Source organism: Monopterus albus, unplaced genomic scaffold, assembly GCF_001952655.1.
Source record: "Monopterus albus unplaced genomic scaffold, M_albus_1.0 scaffold108.1, whole genome shotgun sequence".
Lineage (NCBI taxonomy): Eukaryota > Metazoa > Chordata > Actinopteri > Synbranchiformes > Synbranchidae > Monopterus > Monopterus albus.
In genome coordinates, this window is record NW_018127988.1 from 265,352 (window position 1) to 288,082 (window position 22,731).

Here is a 22,731-nt window from a genome sequence, read left to right on the forward strand (position 1 = left end):
TTATCCCTATCAAGGGAGGACCCTTTTTTTTTTTTTTTTTAATAACTTCTACAGTTTTCAACAAACAAAAGAAAAATTGTTGTACATTTTTTATATATTGGCAACTTTGTCCATGTTTCTGTTTCCAGCAAAGAGAGCGTGTGGAGGTCTGATGTGTGATGTATTTGTACTGTAGTTATCATCCAATAATATGGTACCAAACTGCTAGCCTGCATATTTTCAAATTGTCTTAAAGCTAGAAAGTCTCTTTCAAATAATACGATTTTAAATTTGGATATTCCCTGAAACTCTGGGGCTTCCACAAAAACAGCTGGAGGAGAAAAGAAGTTAACATTCTCCCTATGTCGTTATTCAGCTTGACAAAATACAAAAATGTCTTAATATAGTATTTAATATAAGTTAGTCTTTCATCCTTACTTTTTATGTGAGTTTACTTCTTCTATCGTAACATATCTGTTGTCCGTAAAGTTTATTTTTGAGCTTTACACATAATAAATATATCTGATTTCACAAAATGAGGTCTATTTTACTGCTTGGTAACTGTCAATCTTTTGTCAAAATGATGAGCATAGTGTCATAAAATGAGGCACTTCACTCGTGTACCCATGTTATCTAGAAAACATCACATCTATGAAAGAAATGGAATGCTGTATGCATATAGTTGACAGAGATGGATCCCATCATTCCCTTTGCTGACACAGGATGGGGAAGTTCATTAATCTGTTCTTCTATGGAAAGATTTCAACACTAGGGAGAGTGTTGTAGTTGAAGAGGCCTTGCACCTGCAAATCTGTAACACTAAAAGAGGATGGTACATATTCAGTGTATTGATGCCATTTTTAAGATCACCCAGCAGCTAAGGTGCCAAAGTAAATTGCTCATTCTAAACAGCTTAGTGTTTCACTGTTCTGAGGATGTCTACTTGTGTGCATTGTTTGTTTATTTATTTATTTTGTCTCGCAGAGGAGAGTCGGGAGCTGGCAAGACAGAAAACACCAAAAAGGTCATTCAATACCTGGCACATGTTGCCTCCTCCCACAAAGGAAGAAAAGACCACAACATTCCTGTAAGTTTTCTCTCCTTCGTTCATGACTCTAATGTAAGCTAGCAACACCCGCTTTAAGCCTTAACACAAACATCCCATAAAAAGGTGTTGAATTACTAATGTTATTGGTGGATTTGTATGCACAATTAATTACTACTGCTATGTCCTATCATATCTTTGAATGCCCCTAAAACTCTTGAAGGCCATGTTATTGTTTTGATGCTCTATGGAATAAAATATACCTATGTATCATCAGAAGAACAGTACAGCTGAAGCTCTCCTTAAATGAGAGGTTTGTTGTGGGCTTCAATGAGGTTATAAAGAAGTCACAGTTTGAGTTGTGCTGATAATTACCTATAGTATGGGTAATTATAGATACCAGTACCTGTAGTGGATGACATGGCTTTGTGCACACAATCTAACAATTTGCTTTTGTTTATCTGTAACAAACAGCCAGAATCCCCTAAACCAGTGAAACTACAGGCAAGTCTTTATGCTTTTCTTATACACCATGTGCATGCTACACTAACATTTTCCTTTCCAGTGAAGTTATTTTTTTCTATAACCCGGGCTCATAATATCTCTGTGTACTGGGTGCTAATCAGATGGTTTTGGTACGACTGAGGATGTCAGTAGTTACTCTTGACAATTTTGTTTAAAATGCCTGAACAATAAAAAAAAACAAAAAAAAAAAAATCAGCACATTTAGCATTGATTTTTTTTTTTTCCCCTCTCTGTCAGGCACAAAATGCAGCTGTAAGTAAATTTTAAAACTGGCATGATTATTCAGGTTTCTTTAGTGTGGTTTATGCACTGTGTTCAGATGTGCCGTACTGTGAAATTGTCAGTGTGGTGGTTCACACTCTGTGAAACAGTCATATGCATGTTTTATGTGTTGTTACAGGCACATGCCAACCTTTCTATAGGAAACAGCCATTTTGCTGCTGGCAACAGTTGATTGCTAATTTTAAAGGCGTTGCATATCTGCGCTTTGGACTATTCGGTTCAAGCTATTGAATAGTCGGTGCACTTTAAAGGCGTTGCATATCTGCACTTTGGACTATTCGGTTCAAGCTATTGACCACACCTTTCTCATTTAAGTGTCAACTGAGGGAATCTCTAGGAAGCATATTGGTCAGAATAGGTTATGATTAAGTTTTTTTTTTTTGCTGTCTAACCAGTGACTGAATCATACCTAAGATGCATGGCACACAAAAGTAACTACCTGTTAACCTAGAACACCAGCAGTAATCTGGGACTTGAGGACCAGGATTACAGACTTGTTAGAAAAATGTATATCTTGAGCTATACGTTCATTGTATCCATGATATTAATGCAGTTTATTATTTCCCATAATGACAACCAAATCTCCCCATGTCCTACAGAGTGGACCCCTGTTTTATGTGAGTAGTATGTAGTTTCTCACCTATCTCACCTTACTTTCAATGTCACTGGGGTGCTTTGCCCGCTCTGCTGCTGCCTTTTCTTTACCCACAAAATAACAGAATTTTTAATTACTGCCTGAAATTGGGCAGGAGATTCTTTCCATGCACCTAAATCTACCTGCTGTAGCTTTGTTGTAATTTTTGATTTATACTTTTCATCATCCCTGATTTAATAAGCACCACTTCTTTCAAACTTTTAACATTTTTCTTAACTTACCATGTCCTGATTGAAATAATTGCTTTAATCTTCATTTAATAAACTAATGGGCTTCCATGAATCTGATGGAATCTATGCTTTTATTAAACCCATAAAGCAACTTAACCTGGTATCTGTAATATTTCTCACTTTGTTTCTTTATATGAACCCCCTGTTGGCATGTTAGCACTAAGGTTTTACAGTTCCTGGAGGGCTCAAGCAAGATCCATGTCCTACTCAGAAATGTATCTTGAAATTCCACAACCTAGCTCGATAATGTGCTCTCTAGAGATCAACAATTTGAGGAGAATATTTAATTGTATTTCAGTTTGGCCAATATTGTTCTAGAGAATGAATAAGTCCCTATTGTTTATAACTGTTAAATTTATTGATAACAATTGCATAGTTGTTCGGTTACAGTAAAGCTGCTGTTAAACCAGGGGTCTCAAACTCAAATGAGCTGGGGGCCACCACTGCCACCGTCAGCTCACTGGAGGGCCACATCAGTAGTTGAGTAATACAAAAGATAACATATTTTTGAAAATGTGCTTTTAATAATACAAAACAGCTAATGCAAATATTAAATATTTATTGGTAACGTTTGAATGAATAAACTGCAAATATCTTGAACACATGTATTTTAACACTTAAGACACCTGTGCTAGCAACCTGTGTATATATAAATAAAATCGTGACAAAAATAAAAAATATGCATATATTTGCATGTTTCACACCAAAGGCAAGGCAAACTTTTTCCTCTTATTTAAACATTGCACTGAACTGAATGAATTGAATGAAATTCCAGAACACTATATTTTACAACACAACTGACAACTTTGCAACTTGTCTTCATATTAAAATCTGAAACATTAACAGTATAATGTTAAACAAGAAAAAAAAAACAGCATTTAACTTCACTTTTTATTGCATCCTATTGCACCCGGTTTTGTGGAAAAGTCCTTGCTGGAATACTAGTCCTCTTTGTAGCTGCGTGGCTCGTTTTCTGTCATCTCCATTGTAGTTCTCATAATGTTGTCCATGTTTACTCCAATAATGGCGCTTGATATTATATTCCTTAAGAACGGCGAGTTTCTCTTTACAAATGAGGCAGATTGCATTTCCACCTAACTCAACAAAAAATACTGCAATGTCCACTTTTCTTGAAACTGTCTGTGCTCACTGTCGAATTTTCTTTTTGATTTTGAATGTGACATACCTTCCGCGCTACTTCTTTTTCGTCTCCTTATTTTTTTTTGCCGCGTGCTCTGGAAGCAGCGCCACACTGTACGGCTCCGGACCTGCGCTTCCTGTTTGCTTAAAAACCTTTGTTCCGTATTTACCATTTTCAAAATAAATGTGTTTTTTATGAAAAAATTATAAATAATTACAAATACTTAATTTTCACAATAAGTGGTTATTGTGGGGATAAAACGAAATAACAAAATATAACCTCAAGGGTCGAGTTACATTACTATTTTGACATCAGGTCGCGGGCCGGAAATGGGGGGGTCCGCAGGCCGGGAGTTTGAGACCCCTGTGTTAAACCTTTTGAAATTGAACTGATGACCTCATTTGATACTGTTGACAGGTATGTCAGACTGTTGACAGACTGAAACTGGCTTCTCTGTTCTCTTGCATTCATTTACACTCGACAACTCCCAAACTAGCAGCTACATGAGTTACGTCTCTGAAATTTACGTGAGGAGTTCACCTGGATTATGTATGATGAAAAAAGACCATTTTCCACATTGGCTTATTCCTCTCTACATTTAAATATTTTGTGTCATTTCCCAAGAAGTGTTCTTTTTCCTGCTGGTGAAAACTCGTAATGTTAGACCACGTGACCGCCAGAGCAGACGTTGAGCAGTCCAAACATGCCCACCTCTGCCTCAGTTCTGACGGATTCTCTTTGGCTTTACCCAGTCTGTCTTAATACTCTGCACCATGGTCTACTAAACAGATTGCACAAACTTGAATCTATGACCTGGAAATGTCTTCTGTAATGACAGTCATGTAACCAAAAAGTATTATTAGTTTGAAGGAGATGATTAGGATACTTTTTTAGCCTCAGAGGGATCAAGGATGCTGTCATGTTGACCGATAGTGTGTCAGATTGGAGAAGCAGGCTCCGTTGGCTATCACAAGTCTGATATGCTCATTTTGCAAGGGGAATGTGGGTCAGTGTTTGTAATCTCCTCTTTGTTTGTATGTGCTTGCAGCAGACCACATAGATCAGCAGAGGTTGCCAATGAATCATTTTAACTATCACGTTGCACCACAGGCTTGTGTTTCTATATAAACTTTTGGTTTAAATCCTCTGCACTCTACAGCTTTGATAGTTGGAAAAGGAAAAAATCAGCAGCACCTCATGCCAGCTGCTCAGAAACTCAATTAAAAGCAGCCCATCTCATTCTACAGCCAAAGATCAGATTACTTGTCTCTCAGCCTGAGCGCAATGTATCCTCGGCTCCCTTCTGTGGAAAATGGCCTCCTCAGACCTTCAGTGTCTGCAGCTATTTTTGACGTAACAGGAAAATATTTTATTCAGCCACAAGACCCCTCCCCCCCAAAAAAAAACATTACAGAAGAGTGTTGTTTTTTTTCTTTCTCTCAGTTATTTTGGTTTCTCTGGTCATGACAAAGCCTACAATGTGACATAGATGGAAACATAGCAGGCCACCTATCCAAACATCTGTGCAAGTCGTTTTGTTCATTTAGCCATTTTAAGTTTTTGGTCTGTTTAAAAAAAAAAAAAAAAAAAACTGAAATGTTTCTTTTTTGTGGTGCAGACATGATACAGTAGGGTCACTGTCTGGGTTTTGTCACAGCCAAAGGTAATGGTTTCAGCATTTTGATTTACATGTGAGCCCATCAAGGGATCCAAACGATGGTTATTTTCCTTTTCATTTAATATGTGTGATTAGTTATTTAGTTTCTCAAAATTTCCAGTGATTATTTTTCTGTTAGCCATTTTGGCACTGATCAGATCAGTCCAGAATTTGAACTAATGTATGAACAAGAATTGATTTGATGACTTTTTCATCATGTTTCTACCTACTAGAGCAGATTGGCCTCGTCTCGTTTGAATCATTTATCACATAAAGATGTTGGCACTTTATATTGATTTTTTTTTTTTAAATGGTCACATTGTCTCTGCTTGGCCTAGCTTTGGAGGAAAAGGAATTTAAAGCTCTTCATGATGCACTGCATGGTTGCCTTAGAAATTTTACATTAACCTATAGTTAGAAAATAGAAACCTTCATTAAATGAGACTATGGACAAATGCAGAGAAAGCATGATAAATGGCTTCATTTACATGTTATTTTAGTCTAAATATTTTCAGATACTGTGTTTTAAGCATTTACATTTTTTTAAAAGTTTTAATAAATGTTTTAATAAAATTTAGTGAAGTAATGTTTAATGTCCATGTCACAGCTGGTGAAATGTTACTATGAGAACATAAAAATCTGTAGACCTGCAACATTGTGCCAAATTGGACACCACGTGTGGGTCTTTGTTTATTCAAATGTTTTTGCTTATTTTGTCCACAGTTTTTTTTAAATAATTTTTCTTCTTGCTTTTTTTTTTTTTTTTTAACGGACTTGCTGCAATAAGTTTACTGTTAGTTTTTGTTTTGTTTTTTATAGTTAAACTTGCTATCATCGTATTCTCTCAGGCTTTGTTTGTTTTACTTACAGTACATGGGAATAGTATATTTGGGGTGTTTCTGTATAAAATGCACAATGTCTGCTGTCTTTGTCTGCATGCTTGTATATTTCTTTTGACTGTAGGTGAAAATCACAACTAGCTTCTCAACATTTTTGTTGTACTGTATGTTCTTGAATTTCATGTGTTAATAAAGGACTGCTATAACATTGTTTTTTCAGGGTGAATTGGAACGACAGCTTTTACAAGCCAATCCCATCCTTGAATCCTTTGGGAATGCTAAAACTGTGAAAAATGACAACTCATCACGTTTTGTAAGTTCAGAAAAATATTATTCATCAAAGGGGGCTCTGTTCGCAAATATGGATCTCAACTGGTTGATCCAGATTTAGCACTCGAACCAGATTTACAATTTTTTTTTTAATACAGTACACAAGGACAAAATTAATTCAGATTAATTTAAGTACTACTTTTCCACATATAGGTGGACACAGGTACCTGCTAGTTATTAATGATACCTTTTGTTACACTGGAGCGTTTCACACTGGAGGCACTTCCACTTAGCAGGCTTCTTAACAGCGATGGAGGACAAGAGGGGTGCTTATTTCTTTGTTTTTAGTTGTTGAAAATACCACATAGATGATTTGTATCACTGTTGATGGTTATAGAGGAGAGGCTTCAGTGTGCATTACAAGAGAATCATTATGCTGCCATTTGATGTGTGTGTTTCATGTCTTGTGAGCTTCTTTTGCATTTATTGTATCTGGTGTTGACCTCTGCAGGGGAAATTCATTCGGATCAACTTCGATGTCACTGGATATATTGTTGGAGCCAATATTGAAACATGTATCCTGTTTTAAAATAATTTACTAAGACACTTCTGTCATTGTAGGTAGGTGAGATATTTATAGCTCACACAAAATGAATCCAGTAAATCCATGTTGAAGAGTTTGTTGTGATTATTGAAGCAGAGTATAGATTTTAATCTGCAATCACAACCATGTTTCTCTGTATGAAGGATTTATCTCATGTTTAAAAAATGTGACTAAGTTTTGATCATACTGACCCACAAATAGATTGGTAGATTTTTTTTTTTCCTTGACCATTTTGTATCAGACTTACTGGAGAAATCCAGAGCTATTCGTCAAGCCAAAGATGAGCGCACCTTCCACATTTTCTACCAGCTGCTGGCTGGAGCTGGAGAGCACCTCAGATGTAAGTGGACTGAGCTTCATTATAAGATCTCTAAAGTAGAGTACTTGTAAGTTTTGCACCCCCGCCCCCTGTGTCTAGTGTGAGCTTAGCCTTGATTATATTTCTAAATGTTTTTCCTTTTTTTTTTTGTCCGCAGCGGATCTGCTTTTGGAAGGATTCAACAACTACCGTTTCCTGTCCAATGGTAACCTCCCAATCCCAGGACAGCAGGACAAAGACAACTTCCACGAGACCATGGAGGCCATGCACATCATGAGCTTCGCCCATGAGGAGATTATGTGTATGTTTTCTCTTGTATACCAGCATAAAATCTTTCACTTGTGTGTACCCTGGTGAGATCATTTAAACAGGACTGCAGCTTTGGGTATAGATTACTTATCAAGGTCCCTTTTTTTTGTTTTTATGGTTTTTAGAAATAGTTTTGTTCCAGTTTGAATTAACAGTGAAACAGCAGTTTTGTTCACTTTGGTTTTGACAATGTGTGGACATTGTCTTTGCAAGAGGGATTTGATCAAATCAGTCAAAAATGCTTGACTTCCAGTGCAGTACTACATACTATATGGAGCTGTAGATGACAGTTGGCTTCCAGCCACACCTTGAATTAGAATTAGAAAAAGTCTACATTCTGTCCCCACCCTGTCTTAAAATGTAAGAAATGTCTGATAGTTCCCAGTAAGATTAAGGTACTTTCTAAATATTTTCATGACCATAAAATTGCTTAATGTTTGACAATTTAAACATAGCGTTGCTAAATGATCTATTCTTGCTTATTCTTGTAGCCATGCTGAAAGTGGTGTCCTCGGTGCTTCAGTTTGGTAACATTGTCTTCAAGAAAGAGAGGAACAGTGACCAAGCCTCTATGCCCGACAATACTGGTAGGTATCTCTCTCTCACTCGCACACACATACAGAGCAATCCTTTTACATCTGTTTCCTAACTGTAGCTGGAAGCTCACAGGTCAAGACACTATTTTTCTATTCCCCATATATGCTTCAACTCCTCTTTTCCTGCCTTCCTCACACTCTTGCTTATCCACTGAACGGAGGAAACCATGATTTATGTCTTTTCTCTCCCTGAGCCTTGTCAGTCTGCCATTAAGCCACATTAAGCCAACTGGGGTACAGCCTCCCAGTTCCTCAACATGTGGCTCTGCAGATGTGGCACTTAAAGGAGAGGGACACAGAGAGAGAGAGAGATAGTCTAATGCAAGTGATACAGCTCAACCAGATATTCCCAGAGTTGACTAGCAGAACCCAGAACAGAAGCTGTTGTTTTTTAGGAGTAAGACTTGGCAGATCTAATCATTTACTTCTTGTAAAATAGGACATTTTCCTCATTACAGTTCGTGTGAGAACGTAACATCTTTGAATGATTTGTGATAATCAGAAATAGGCAAACAACAGTGCTGAGCTGTAAACTTTAATGGATACTTTAGATCTCTTTCTGTGGCTTTTAGATTGTCTTAACAATATCCATTAAGTCAAGTAGCTGTCATTAGGACATATCCTCATTTCTAGCAACTCACTCTTGAAAATACAATAGTCGTTTTGGGATTGAGTTTAATTCCTAATCTTAATAAATCAATTTAACCTATGAGTGATATATATATTGTTTGTAGTGTCCTTTTATGCTGATTTAAATGACTTTTTCATACCAGCCGCTCAGAAGCTGTGTCATCTGTTGGGTATGAATGTAATGGAGTTTACCAGAGCCATCCTGTCACCAAGGATCAAAGTGGGAAGAGACTACGTCCAGAAGGCACAGACTAAAGAGCAGGTCAGTGAGCTGTTTCATTTTTACTGACAGATACAATGTGTATCCTCTTTTTCTCCCAGCTACTCCTCAGTAACACTAATAATGATGTATAGTAATTGAAGTGATGAAGTCAGTCTTTTTCAGTCTAAGTTAATTTCATCATAAAATAATAGGTGGAGGAGGAATTTGTCAGGTGCCCCAGTGTTTCAGTAATAAAATTCAGTTTCATTTTCTGCACCGACAATGTAAGCAGATTGGGAGTTGGAGCACTTTAGAACATTTGATAGACATTTGAATCATCAGTATAAAGGATGTCATGTCTCAGTGAATATATGATTCCTTTACAAAAAAAAAAGTCAAAGGTACAACCCTGGGTACATAAGGAGAGGAGTCAATAACAAGTGTAGAAATAAATCTGCATCATTATGGAATAAACTTTGAATTCTGGCATTGTGCTTCATTCCCAATTGTCTTCTCTGCCTCCCTCCAGGCTGACTTTGCTGTTGAGGCCCTGGCTAAAGCAACATATGAGCGACTGTTCCGCTGGCTGGTCCATCGCATTAACAAAGCCCTGGACAGAACCAAGCGCCAGGGTGCTTCATTCATTGGCATCCTGGACATTGCTGGTTTTGAGATTTTCCAGGTTTGGGTTGAAATGTTTTTTCAGGTTCCTTAAAGAGCACAGTTTGTCCAGTAGTGGCTAGAGGAAGTTGTTGTTACTGTTTCAGTGAAACTGTTGTCCTTTCTTGTATTTCTCCTCATTACAGTTGAACTCGTTTGAGCAGCTGTGTATCAACTACACCAATGAGAAGCTGCAGCAGCTCTTCAACCACACCATGTTCATCCTGGAGCAGGAGGAGTACCAGAGGGAGGGCATCGAGTGGAGCTTCATCGACTTTGGCCTCGACCTGCAGCCCTGCATCGACCTTATTGAGAGGCCGGTCAGTCTGAATGATTATCTTGTAACTGAATCAAAGAGATGAGAAACAATTTCAAAACACACTTCCCAAAACATTTTTTCTTTCTTTAACCTTTTCTACTGAAAATGTAAAACAGAAGTTCTGTTTGTGTCTAGGAAAAGGTATTGTTTGATTTAGTTGTGTCCTTTTAGGCGAACCCCCCAGGAGTGTTGGCTCTGCTGGATGAAGAGTGCTGGTTCCCCAAGGCCACAGACAAAACCTTTATAGAAAAGCTGATCCAGGAGCAGGGCACACACACAAAGTTTCAAAAGCCTCGTCAGCTCAAAGATAAGGCCGACTTCTGTATCATCCACTATGCCGGCAGGGTACGTGGGATTTCTCTTTTCTCTGAAAATAGACTGGTGTTTGTTTGATTCTTTTTAAACTGGAAGGCATCTTGAGGGCAGATTTTCAGAACAACAACTAAATTGAGGCTTTCTTTGGAAATTACAGTTTACTGAAGGATAAAACTTTGATTTTCGGCAGCCCTCTCCAAAAAACACTCACCAAAACAAGTTAATCTTCCTGTTGATAGTTGATACAGCTGATACATTGTGCTTATTTTGTTGTTACTGTAAGCACTTAGACTTTCAGTTGCTTTAGTTTAACATAAACTCAGACACATATGGCACATGCCGTATCATTAAGGCACTGATTCCATTTCTCGAAGAGTAGATACAGTATAACTGCTTTATTTCTTATTGTACTTGTACGTATAGTTCTATGTAGGACCACTTCTTTATTTGTGTCTACATATTTTCCTAAATGTCTCTTTTCCTTCCTGTTCATCTGTGAAAATCAGCCAGCCAGCAAAACCTTTCTGACGCTCAGAGCTCAGATAAATCACTGATGCATGGCTCGGCTGTGGTGGGATTTTGAGGGAATGCATCATTGACTCCTGGGTTGATTTGTATGATTTGGAATGGGAGTGGATTTTAATGTCAGTGGAGTTATGCATTTGAGAAACACAGCATTTCAATTGCATGCAGTTATTTAAGATGGCAAATATAAAGAATCTATATTTAAAATGTTTGTTCATATTATTTTTCAGTGTAAAAAATGAATATCGGCTGATGTATTGTTATTAAAATGTTTCAGAATCCCAGACATTTATATCATATTGGCCTAAAACATCTATTGTCAGGCAGACAATAACCGTGGTATTATTTTTGTTCGTATTGCTGATTTGCACCACTTCATTGTTACAGGTGGACTACAAGGCTGACGAGTGGCTAATGAAGAACATGGACCCTCTGAATGACAATGTGGCCACACTTCTGCATCAGTCAACTGACAAATTTGTGGCTGAACTTTGGAAAGACGGTGAGCTGCTACCTGCTTTACCTCTAAACACTTTAAACAGTACTGAATACCATGAGATACAAATTCTAGTAACAGATGGTGTTAGCATTATTATATGTGTACCTTTGCTTGTTCAGTTAACCAGCACATTGATAACACCTCTCACTCAACCCTACTAACATCAGGTATCTCCCTTGTTGACCCAGGACTATACACGTTTCCAAAAATTAATGCATCACCTTCCGCTCCTTGTCTCTTTCTCTGTGTTGTAGAGATTCAGACCATTCAAAGGGCTTCATTCTATGACAGTGCTACTAGTCTGGATGAGCCGGCAGGTGAATGACTGGGTCATGCCATAGCAGACCTGGGCCAAAATAATATTAGCTGAAAGTTAACCGCACTGGGTTGTGGAACTACACTGCTCAAAGGCTTGGGAGGCTAAATATAAGTGATCCCCAAGCAGGTTAACTTCTTCAAAGTGTACTGGTGTATTTTTGCCCAGATCTGGCTGTATGTTTCATGCTTCAGCCGGTGCTGTGTCTGTCATAGCTAAAATGGCTCCCATTTGCTTCCAGGCTGCATGGCTCCCTTGTCTCAGCCAAAAGCAGTAGTGCCCAATTCGTAATTAAGTTCAAGTAGAATCTCGAACATCTGCTCCCTTTAGTCAAAACAGTGTGTTTTATTTTGTCTCAGCGCTTTGTGTTTCTTTGTATGGTCAGCGGCTCTGAAACAGTCGACTCCTCGCAGCCCATTTCTCTGTTTGTCGCCCTCTCTGTGATGTAATACATCCAGGAGCAAATTAAGGCTTTGGAACATGACTGAAGAATATTTCATGACTTTAGTTTCTGGCCTTCCTCCCTCCTACTTAGGGTCACAGTAGCATGGAACTGAAACGAGGAGATGTTCTTGAGACAATCAGTGTAGAGGGTTCACACGGCAGCCATGCATCGCTTCACTTTAATTGTTGAAACTCCAGTTACTTGTAATTTTAATTAAGCTGCTGGGATATTATTATGTGACATAGTGTATATTTAATTAAGTGATAAGTCATAACTCGTGTACAGTGCCATTTAATTAAGCCGTTTTAGAAAAAGTATATATTTTCCTTTTTACTTTTATTTCACCAGGGAAATAAAGCCCATTGAGGTTTACAACCTCTGCAAGAAAAAGATTAAAAAAAGAATAATCAAAATTGATGCAGCAGGGGTTGAGATAACTTGATGTTTATTTCCAGGTTTCGTTTAAACTCCAGAATGTGCTGCATCCTACATTTCTCATAATACTGTTATGACCTCCACAGTTTGCAATGCAAGTTTTTTGTTTTAATCTTTGGCTTGTTTTCAAACCAAAGCCGAAATTATGCATGCGATGTCAGTAATGACAAAGCTGCCTCCTGAGCCACAGAAGACATTATTAGGGCTGTAACCGACAATTATTTTCATTCATTCATTTAAAAAGCAGTCGCAATTTCCTAAAATCCAGGGTGATGTCTTCAGACATCTTGTTTTGTCTGACAAGCAGTTTAAAACCTATTCAGCTCACTGTTAAGTAAGATAAAGAAAAGCAGCAATTTTGCAGATTTTAGATGCTGGAATGCCAAAGCTTTGGCATTTTGGACTGGAAAAAAGATTTACTTGACTATTCCATTATGAAAGTATTGTGTTATTGATTAACTTATCGGTAATTAATCTAATCATTGTAACTCTAGACATTATACACCTGTTTTCCTAGGCTGAGTAGTACTAACCATGATCCTCATTTTTAAAATTACTGGAGTGCCCCTTTTTAAAAATAAGTTATGAAAAGTATTGGAATATTTTGTGTCTGGTATTTGCATCTTCAAAATATTTTGAGAAGAGATTATTTTCACAGCAATATGTTGATGCATGTTTTGTGTCATAAACAGTAAATATGTTCAGAAGAGCAGTTCAGTTCTTGTTAGTATTTAGTACATGAGTCACATTATAAAAAGTGGTAGTTTCCTCCAGTGGAACAACATATAGAGCCCTGTATGTAGGCTGGCTTGGCCCTGCGCTCCATCTCCATCTGCAGAAGCTGGTGGTAACTCCAGACATTGAATGCCACTTTGTTAGGCTGCTGTTGTTTGACAGTAATGTGTAATGTCTCCTTCATCCATTTGCACTTGATCATTCGGCTATGTTTTTTCACAGTGTTTACTGCTGCTGTTTCTACAGCTACTTTTTGCTCCGAATGCAGGCTTCCCACCCTAACCAGTTTTCCCCATCTCCCCACCAGTCGACCGTATCGTGGGCCTGGACCAAGTGGCAGGAATGAACGAGACAGCTTTTGGTGCCACCTACAAAACGAAAAAGGGCATGTTCCGTACCGTGGGACAGCTCTACAAGGAGTCGCTCACCAAGCTGATGGCCACACTGAGGAACACGAACCCCAATTTTGTCCGTTGCATCATCCCTAACCATGAAAAAAGAGTAAAGACATATTTTTATCTTATTTTTAGAATGCTCTGGGTCAAACAAAGCAAAATAAGGGACCTGTAAGATTGTATTAGATACAGATGTGTTCTTGTTATATCTACAGTAGTAGAACAAAAATTTTGACAGTCTGAGAAGAGTCTGGTATTGGCTTTTTTATAGAGTAGAAATTGTGTGTAAAATATGCTGAAGTACACTCGTACTTATTTGTCATCTTGTTTTCTCCTTCAGGCTGGTAAACTAGAGCCTCACCTGGTTCTAGACCAGCTGAGGTGCAATGGAGTCTTGGAAGGGATCCGCATCTGTAGACAGGGCTTCCCCAACCGCATTGTCTTCCAGGAGTTCAGACAGAGGTGACAACCAATAAAGAAGCTTTTTGAACTCTGTAACTCCATTTTAGCCAGAGAGAGGAAAGGTTGGCTTAATTTTTAACTTACATTTATGTTCTGTTTTGTTCACAGATATGAAATTCTGACACCCAATGCAATCCCCAAGGGTTTCATGGATGGGAAGCAGGCCTGTGAGAGAATGGTAGTGCTTTTTAGCTGCATTTTATTTTTAAACTATTACAGTTGTTACTGCTATTGGATGAAACAGTCAGACTGTAAAGACGACTTCTTTATTCATGGTTTTAGTCTTACTTTAGCTGTCGCTCACTTCTCAGATTTGTTCAGCAATTCAAACAGGTCTGATGTTGTGCTTTGTTGATGTCTGTGTTCATAGGTCAGAGAAACATTTAAACAGTCCGAGCATAGTAGGCAGAATTAAGAATGGGACATCACTTTCTTTCTGAGCTAGCTTGCTGTTTTCCTGTTAACGTATTTCCTGGAGGTTTTTCACTAACCAAATCAAGGGTCTAAGAGTAGACAGTGTTGTATGCTGTACAGATTCTAAAGCACTTGGCTAGCTTCAAGGTGAGGCAACTTTATTTGTATGCCTCATTTTTATATACAAAGGCAATTCAAAGTGCTTTACATAATGCATAAAAATATTAAAACGATAAAACTCAGCAAATATATCCCTGATATACACTGTATTTTGGGCCCAGACCGTTGTGTAGACATTAAATAGGGCCTTAAATTTAATTCTGTATTTAACTGGGAGCCAGTGAAAGGATCCACAGATATCTTGCTCCATCCTCGGTTGACCCAGAATTCGTTCCGGTCGCCCGAGGACTGTGGGCATTCCAAATTTCTTTTATTGGCTCTGAGGAGTGAGGAGGCTGCTGGAGGAGTCATTAGAGGATAGCTGAGATGTTCCTTCATGGAAGTTTTTTATGAACTGACATGTCCCTTTATCAGAAATCAGTTGGTGAATTGGACACTTCAGATGAACGATGGTGGAAAGGATGTCTCATGTTAACTTATTTTCATGAGCCCTCTCGTCCACATTTTCCTTGCATTTTTTCCTCGCATCTTACATGACCGGGACTAAGACACAAGGAAAAGATGCAAGTAAGGAAAATGAAAAAAGGGAAAAATTTTGTCCTATTCAGTTGTTCACTTTCTCAAGAATAAGAGGGGCCCAAAAACTGATCCTGGTGGGACTCTGTACAGCATTTTGTTTTTCAACTTTTTAAATTAATTAAAATAAAATGTGAAGTTCCCCTGCTGTCAGGTTATTTTTCAACAACGCTCTGTGTTTCTTTTACAGATCCAAGCCCTGGAGCTGGACCCCAACTTGTTCCGTATTGGTCAGAGTAAGATCTTCTTTAGAACAGGTGTACTGGCTCACCTGGAGGAGGAGAGAGACCTGAAGATCACTGACATCATCATATACTTCCAGTCTGTGTGCCGTGGATATTTGGCACGCAAGTGAGTGTCATATCTATGTATGTGCTGTTACATAGGCTGATGAGCACGCAGCTAATAGAGACCTAAAACAGAGTGAATGTTGAGCTTACATTCGTCAGGTGTTTGCCATATCATCTTAAATAATATGTTGTGTTCACAACTTGTTTCTGCTACCATATGGACCAAAAAACCCACCACTGCACACTTTAAAAACACTGTTCTACTTAGACATTGATTTATTTTGCCATGTTTTTCTTTCCTTAGGGCCTTTGCCAAGAAGCAGCAGCAGCTGAGTGCCTTGAAGGTCCTCCAGAGGAACTGTGCTGCTTACTTGAAGCTGCGACACTGGCAGTGGTGGAGGCTCTTCACCAAGGTGAGATCTCTGACAGCAGTATTCATGTTGGCACCTAAATTTGATTTGGATTTTGATGAAAATGGATATTTTAAAAGTTTGTCAAAATTTTGTCTTGATCTCTGTTAGTTTTAGTCATTGAAAACAGATATTTTAGTGTAGTTTTCATAATATTGTCCCCATTTTTAATGTTTATACAGCTGTCACCATTTGCTGTGTACAGTTTCCATGATTGCTGGTGTTCTGGAGGTTTGTGGAAAAGGCTGTTAATTTGTTCACACACTGTCACAAACTGCTCATTTTTAACTAAAGTGCTAAATGCTAAACAGTTGGATAACATTAAAACTGGTATTTTTATAGCAAACATCTAGAGGAAGATTGTCTTCATTTGACTGTCAACATTAATCCTGGAACTTAACGTTGTTAATGTTTATATGTGCTACTCAGATGATACCCAGCTCTGCATCTCTGCTACATCCACTAGTATAATATAGTACGACACGGTCCTCAACATCAGGTGTAGTCTGCTCAGGTGCCTTGGAAATGTAGAACTTTTCATGTTGACTTAAAAAGAGTTTTAACATCTGAATTTCCATGACAACTGAGCAAACACCATGTGCTGATGATGAAAACTAAATAAAACATTATACATCTGTTAAGTACAAATGAGAATGGTGCAACAGTGGATCGTACATGCAGGAGCCTTGTGGAGTTTGAGTCATCACTGCTGGCTAATTTAGCTATGAGTCTCATTGAATCGTAATTGGGAAATGTCAAATTTAGCATAGACTTGTATTAATTTAAATTATTTATTAGTTTGTTAATCTATCCATCAATTCTGCATCTTCTTTGAGTCCATGTCACATTGATTAATTATATTACTAGGAGTTATTACACGGTGTTGACAAAAATGTGATGCCATTCAATAAATGTGTGTACTTGACACTCTGCTGCCTCTAGTTCTTCTGCTGTTACTCCAACAACATTAGCAACTTAACATGGGCCCGAGTTTACATTTGCATTGAATTAATATGATTTTAATTTCGGAGTAATTCATTCTTTGAGTCACATTAGATCTTTGAGTCACATTAGCAGTAAGCAGCGTTCTACTGGAGTGTCTTTTATTTTTTAGTCAGCTAACACTAGTTTCGGACTGGAGGCTGCATTTTGTACAGTTTGTCACAACTAATGGTTTACATTGTCACCAAGAAACAGGACATGATGGTGTCAGTTTTTCAAGTCTCGCTAGACCCGCTAGCTGCTGAAAGGACAGTTTCTCTCTTTTCCAGGTGAAGCCTCTGCTGCAGGTCACCAGACAGGAGGAGGAGTTACAAGCCAAAGATGAGGAGCTCATAAAGGTGAAGGAGAGACAGCTCAAGGTGGAGAATGAATTGGTGGAGATGGAGAGAAAACACCAACAGGTAAACACGTCTTCTGTTATGTAAAGTAAAATAGTTCCACAGTGATTGAGGAAAAAAAAAAAGATCTTTATTTTAATAATGGTGATATGTGAGGAAGCAGTTCATTTAGATTTCTCTCTCTCTATATATATATATATATATATCTATATCTATCTATCTATATATATATATATATATATATATTTACACCCACGTATGTATACTAAGAAGAATATTCTAGCAGAACAACTCCACGCGGAGACAGAGCTGTTTGCCGAGGCCGAAGAGATGCGAGTTCGACTGCTTTCTAGGAAGCAAGAGCTGGAGGAAATCCTTCATGACTTAGAGTCTAGGGTAGAGGAGGAGGAGGAGAGGAACCAGAGCCTGCAGAATGAGAAGAAGAAGATGCAGACACACATTCAGGTTGATAATTTTTATACCTTGCATCTTATACAAACCTCTGCTATTTTTGTTCTGACATCCATAAGTTCAAAGTGACTGGTAGATTTTAGGTCTGGAATTCAGTCACCTGGTTTTATTTGTTTTCACTGCACAAAATTCAGAATTTTGACTCAATGTGAATAAGAAATGACTTAATTCAATACTTACATTAGATAAAAACCAATGTTCTGTAAAGTGCTTTTAGAATTTCTCTTCCATTCAAGAAGTGAGGCACACTTTTGTTTCCTTGGATTGAAATTGTGTAAAATATTACAGACCACACTGTAAAAATGTTTAAACAGTTTTATTTTCTTTGAAAATTGCAGAGTGACTAAAACATGACACATAAATGTCATCATAATACAACAGACATACCTATGGTTTGAAGACAAGTAACCAGGGGCTGTAAAGATTTTTATTAATTCCATTAGTTTACAAACTCGCATTAGACTGGTTATAAATGTTTATACTGTATGTGCGTGTTTTCCTTTCTACAGGACCTGGAGGAGCAGCTTGATGAGGAGGAAGCTGCAAGACAGAAGCTGCAGCTGGATAAAGTGACAGCTGAAGCAAAGATCAAGAAGATGGAGGAGGACATCCTGCTGCTGGAAGACCAAAACTCCAAGCACCTCAAGGTGAGAAAAATATTTGGAAATCATGGGGTCGGACAAGAAGTAGAATACAGAGCTAGTCTTTTAAGTTGGGGATCATTAGAATCAAGGTGATGGATGAGGAATATGATGGGATAGATGTTGGAGCAATAAAGCAGAGAAATGGTGATCTGTGTGGGTAGACTACATGAGACCCTCAGAAAGAGGAAATATCATGAGGAGTAGTATCACTGGCTGGTTGAGGGGCTTCGCCTGGATGATGGCCGCTTCAAGGCTTATATTAGAATGAGCTGGGGACAGTTTGACAATCGTCAATCGTTGGGCCTCACATCACCAAAAATCTTAATCTTATAAACATTCCCTGTCTTAGGTCAGTTAGGATCACTACTTTATTTAAAGAATGTGAAATGTCAGAATAATAGTAGAGCAAACGATTTTAGCTTTTCTTTTATCACATTCCCAGTGGGTCTGAAATTTACATACACTCAGTTAGTATTTGGTAGCTTTGTCTTTAAATTGTTGAACTTGGGTCAAAGGTTTTGGGATGCCTTCCACAAACTTCTTACAATAAGTAGCTGGAGTTTTAGCCCACTCCTCCTGACAGAACTGGTTGAACTGAGTCAGGTCTGTAGGCCTTATTGCTCACACGCTTTTTGACTTCTGCTCAGAAATGTTCTATTGATTGAGGTCAGGGCTTTGTGATGGCCACTCCAACACCTTGACTTTGTTGTCCTTAAGCCATTTCGCCACAACTATGAAAGCCTGCTTGGTGTCATTGTCCTTTTGGACAAGAGCCATTTACAATCAAGCTTTCACTTCCTGGCTGATGTCTTGAGATGTTACTTCAACATATCCACATCATCTTCCTTCTTCATGGTGCCATCTATTTTGTGAAGTGCACCAGCCCCCCAGCAAAGCACCCCCACAACATGATGCTGCCAGCCCTGTGCTTCATGGTTGGGATGGTGATCTTTGCCTTGCAAGCCTCCCTCTTTGTCCTCCAGACATAATAATGATGGTCATTATGGTCCAACAGTTAAATTTTTGTTTCGTCAGACCCAGAAGACATTTTTCCAAAACGTCAGATCTTTGTCCCCGTGTGCAGCTGCAAACTGTAGTCGGCCTTTTTTATGGCGGTCTCAGAGCAGTACTGTGGACATGGCTGAGTAGCCTTCCAGGTTATGTTGATATAGGACTCGTTTTACTGTGGACATAGACACTTTGGTACCTGTTTCCTCCAGTGTCTTCACAAGGTCCTTTGCTATTGTTCTGGAACTAATTTGTACTTTATGGACCAAAGTACGTTCATCTCTAGGAGATAGAACGCATCTCCTTCCTGAGCGGTATGATGACTGTGTTGTCCCATGGTGTTTATACTTGTGTAGTATTGTTGTGTAAGACTTCATACTCTTACACCCCCCATGTAGTAACAGTGTTTCTCACGACCTCTGGTCCAACCCACACTTTGATTTTTCCCAACAGGAGAAGAAGATGTTGGAGGACAGGATTGGCGAGATGACCTCCCAGCTGGCAGAGGAAGAGGAAAAGGCGAAAAACCTCGGCAAAGTGAAGAACAAGCAGGAGATGATGATGGTTGACCTGGAAGGTAAAGCTGCTGTTATGGGCTCCATTCTGTGACCAGAAATAGGGAACATTGACAAGGACAGACACAAAGTGAACTGCAAAACAGATGGATAGGCAGTACCACATTAGCTGTAGTGTAGTCCAGGGTTCAGTAAAGTGTAGCTTAAATGAATTGTCCTCACACCAAGAGGAACAACACAAACTTTGGATATACTGTATGGCATTCAGTATAACTTCATGGGGTGAATTTAGAGTTTACAACAGTACAATGAGGTAATGAGCTACAAAGCTGCTAATTTAATTAGCATTTGTTGTGTCATGCTGTTAGGAATTAGGTGCGTCTGTTTTGGGTAGGGTAGGGTAGGGTAGAACTTTATTGATCCCACAGTTGGGAAAAACCAGTGTTTCAGCAGCAGTAAGGGACAAAAACAACAGAGAGCAAGCAACAAGACACCATAAGAACAGTTACAACACACCAATCTTGATAGACAAATTCAGAAAGCACGGAAAGAAAAAAAAAACACAAAAGAGGACAGAGCTACTGGAACTCGCTGCCACTCCAGGCATCTTAAAAAAACAAATCGAGAGTACCCAAAAAACTTTTGTCACTTTCTATGACCTTTTTGTTTCTTGAATGACCCCTCTCTGACTTGTGACTTTGCCCGTTTACCTCTCGAGATTATCCAAACTTCAAACCAAAAGTGTATTTTAATAATTATTAACCATGTTTGATTTGGCATTTTTTATCAGTCTTGTGTATGATTCTTTTGACTGATTTGTGCCTGTTTTCAGAGCGTTTAAAGAAGGAGGAGAAAACCCGCCAGGAGCTGGAAAAGGCGAAACGTAAACTGGATGCTGAGACTACTGACCTACAGGACCAGATAGCTGAGCTTCAGGCCCAGATAGAGGAGCTGAAGGTCCAACTGACCAAGAAGGAGGAGGAGCTGCAAGCTACTCTGGCCAGGTCAGTCATAAACATTTATGAAAGTCAATACTGAAAGAACTAAATCAGACCAAAAAGCAACTAAAATAGAAAGAGTAACTCTAGGGTTTTTTAATTTCTTAATTGTTGTAGAAAAAAAAAATCTGAAATCAGAAAAACTGACCTTTGTTCTGTTTTTTCTCCACCCAGGAGTGATGAGGAGGCAATCCAGAAGAACAACGCCTTGAAGCAGATTCGGGAGCTGCAGGCCCAGATAGCGGAGCTTCAGGAGGATCTGGAGTCAGAGAAGCTGTGTCGCAGTAAAGCCGAAAAAATCAAGAGGGATCTGAGTGAAGAGCTCGAGGCTCTGAAGACGGAGCTGGAGGACACGCTGGATACCACTGCCGCCCAACAGGAACTCAGGTGCTTGTTTAAAGCCGCTGGTTTAACTTTTCTATGTCATGTTTCTGATGGTTGTCCTACTGGTGTTTGAGAAAAGACTAACTTATTTGTGAAATTATCATTAATTTACACATAAGCTCTTCTCAATTCTAGGCACTGAGTCATGTTTGATATTGACCATTTATGTGCTATAAACATGCATTGAATTTATACCAACCTCTGAACATTTTTGCATTGTTTTTTCCCTTTCACAAGTTACCATTTAATCTAATAGTAGCATTACACTCTGCATTTTAAGACAATTTTGTTTTGTCCCCTCTCCTCTTAACCCACTCCACTGTGTCTGAACTCTAGGACCAAGCGAGAGCAAGAGGTGGCTGAGCTGAAGAAGGCCATAGATGAGGAGACCAAAAACCACGAAGCTCAGATCCAGGAAATGAGACAGAGGCATGCCACTGCACTGGAAGAGCTGTGTGAGCAGCTGGAACAGGCTAAAAGAGTGAGTGGACTGTACCTGGTTACAGCTGGAAGGGCTTGTATTTGCCTACATACAACTGTCTATGTCAACTGAGCAACATGTAAACACAAAGTTGAACAGGGAATTAATAAACAGGATCCCAGCAACTGCTGGGATTGATTGCACTATCACTTTCTGTTTTATCCCAGTCTATAATTACAAATATTAAACCATCAAAGTGTTATCTTTTTGTTCTCTGCAGTTCAAGGCCAACCTGGAGAAGAACAAGCAGTGTCTGGAGAGTGAAAACAAAGAGCTGGCCTGCGAGGTGAACAGTCTTCAGCAAACAAAGACAGAGTCTGAACACAAGAGAAAGAAACTGGAGGCCCAGCTGCAGGAGTTTATGGCTAGGGCTACCGAGGTAGAGAGGGCCAAGGGAGAGCTGGGCGAACGCTCACTCAAACTCCAGGTAAACATCTCCGCAGAGAGTCACATGTTTGGTGCAGTTTTCCTACGAAATGAAGGCCCCATGTATTTTATCTGAGCACAAACAAGACTTTACATTTACCCAGTTTAATGTAAAGAGACTAGTCATACTTTGGGTTAGTGCATTGTGCTTTTGTAATAATCGCATTTATATTTTGTTAGACGGAGTTGGACACTGTGTCTGCTTTGCTGGAGGAGGCAGAGAAGAAGGGCGTCAAACTAGCCAAAGAAGTTGACAACCTGAACA

General features: G+C 38.9%; 1 protein-coding gene across 1 annotated transcript in view; it reads left to right on the plus strand.

The window, feature by feature from the left end:
- The window catches only part of LOC109966275 (myosin-10-like), a 52,269-nt gene that overhangs the window by 20,786 nt on the left and 8,752 nt on the right, over nt 1-22,731 (plus strand). Inside the window, exons 5-32 of the mRNA XM_020611004.1 lie at nt 806-1,066; nt 1,499-1,528; nt 1,787-1,801; nt 2,431-2,448; nt 6,574-6,666; nt 7,135-7,198; nt 7,469-7,567; nt 7,704-7,847; nt 8,347-8,442; nt 9,225-9,343; nt 9,813-9,965; nt 10,090-10,263; nt 10,434-10,607; nt 11,490-11,604; nt 13,840-14,033; nt 14,268-14,389; nt 14,498-14,567; nt 15,690-15,850; nt 16,094-16,202; nt 17,471-17,617; nt 17,813-18,004; nt 18,520-18,657; nt 20,116-20,239; nt 21,010-21,181; nt 21,350-21,562; nt 21,896-22,040; nt 22,261-22,467; nt 22,647-22,715. Of these exons, the coding sequence (XP_020466660.1) occupies nt 806-1,066; nt 1,499-1,528; nt 1,787-1,801; nt 2,431-2,448; nt 6,574-6,666; nt 7,135-7,198; nt 7,469-7,567; nt 7,704-7,847; nt 8,347-8,442; nt 9,225-9,343; nt 9,813-9,965; nt 10,090-10,263; nt 10,434-10,607; nt 11,490-11,604; nt 13,840-14,033; nt 14,268-14,389; nt 14,498-14,567; nt 15,690-15,850; nt 16,094-16,202; nt 17,471-17,617; nt 17,813-18,004; nt 18,520-18,657; nt 20,116-20,239; nt 21,010-21,181; nt 21,350-21,562; nt 21,896-22,040; nt 22,261-22,467; nt 22,647-22,715 (3,618 nt within the window). The remainder of the gene's footprint in view (nt 1-805; nt 1,067-1,498; nt 1,529-1,786; nt 1,802-2,430; nt 2,449-6,573; nt 6,667-7,134; nt 7,199-7,468; nt 7,568-7,703; nt 7,848-8,346; nt 8,443-9,224; nt 9,344-9,812; nt 9,966-10,089; nt 10,264-10,433; nt 10,608-11,489; nt 11,605-13,839; nt 14,034-14,267; nt 14,390-14,497; nt 14,568-15,689; nt 15,851-16,093; nt 16,203-17,470; nt 17,618-17,812; nt 18,005-18,519; nt 18,658-20,115; nt 20,240-21,009; nt 21,182-21,349; nt 21,563-21,895; nt 22,041-22,260; nt 22,468-22,646; nt 22,716-22,731) is intronic.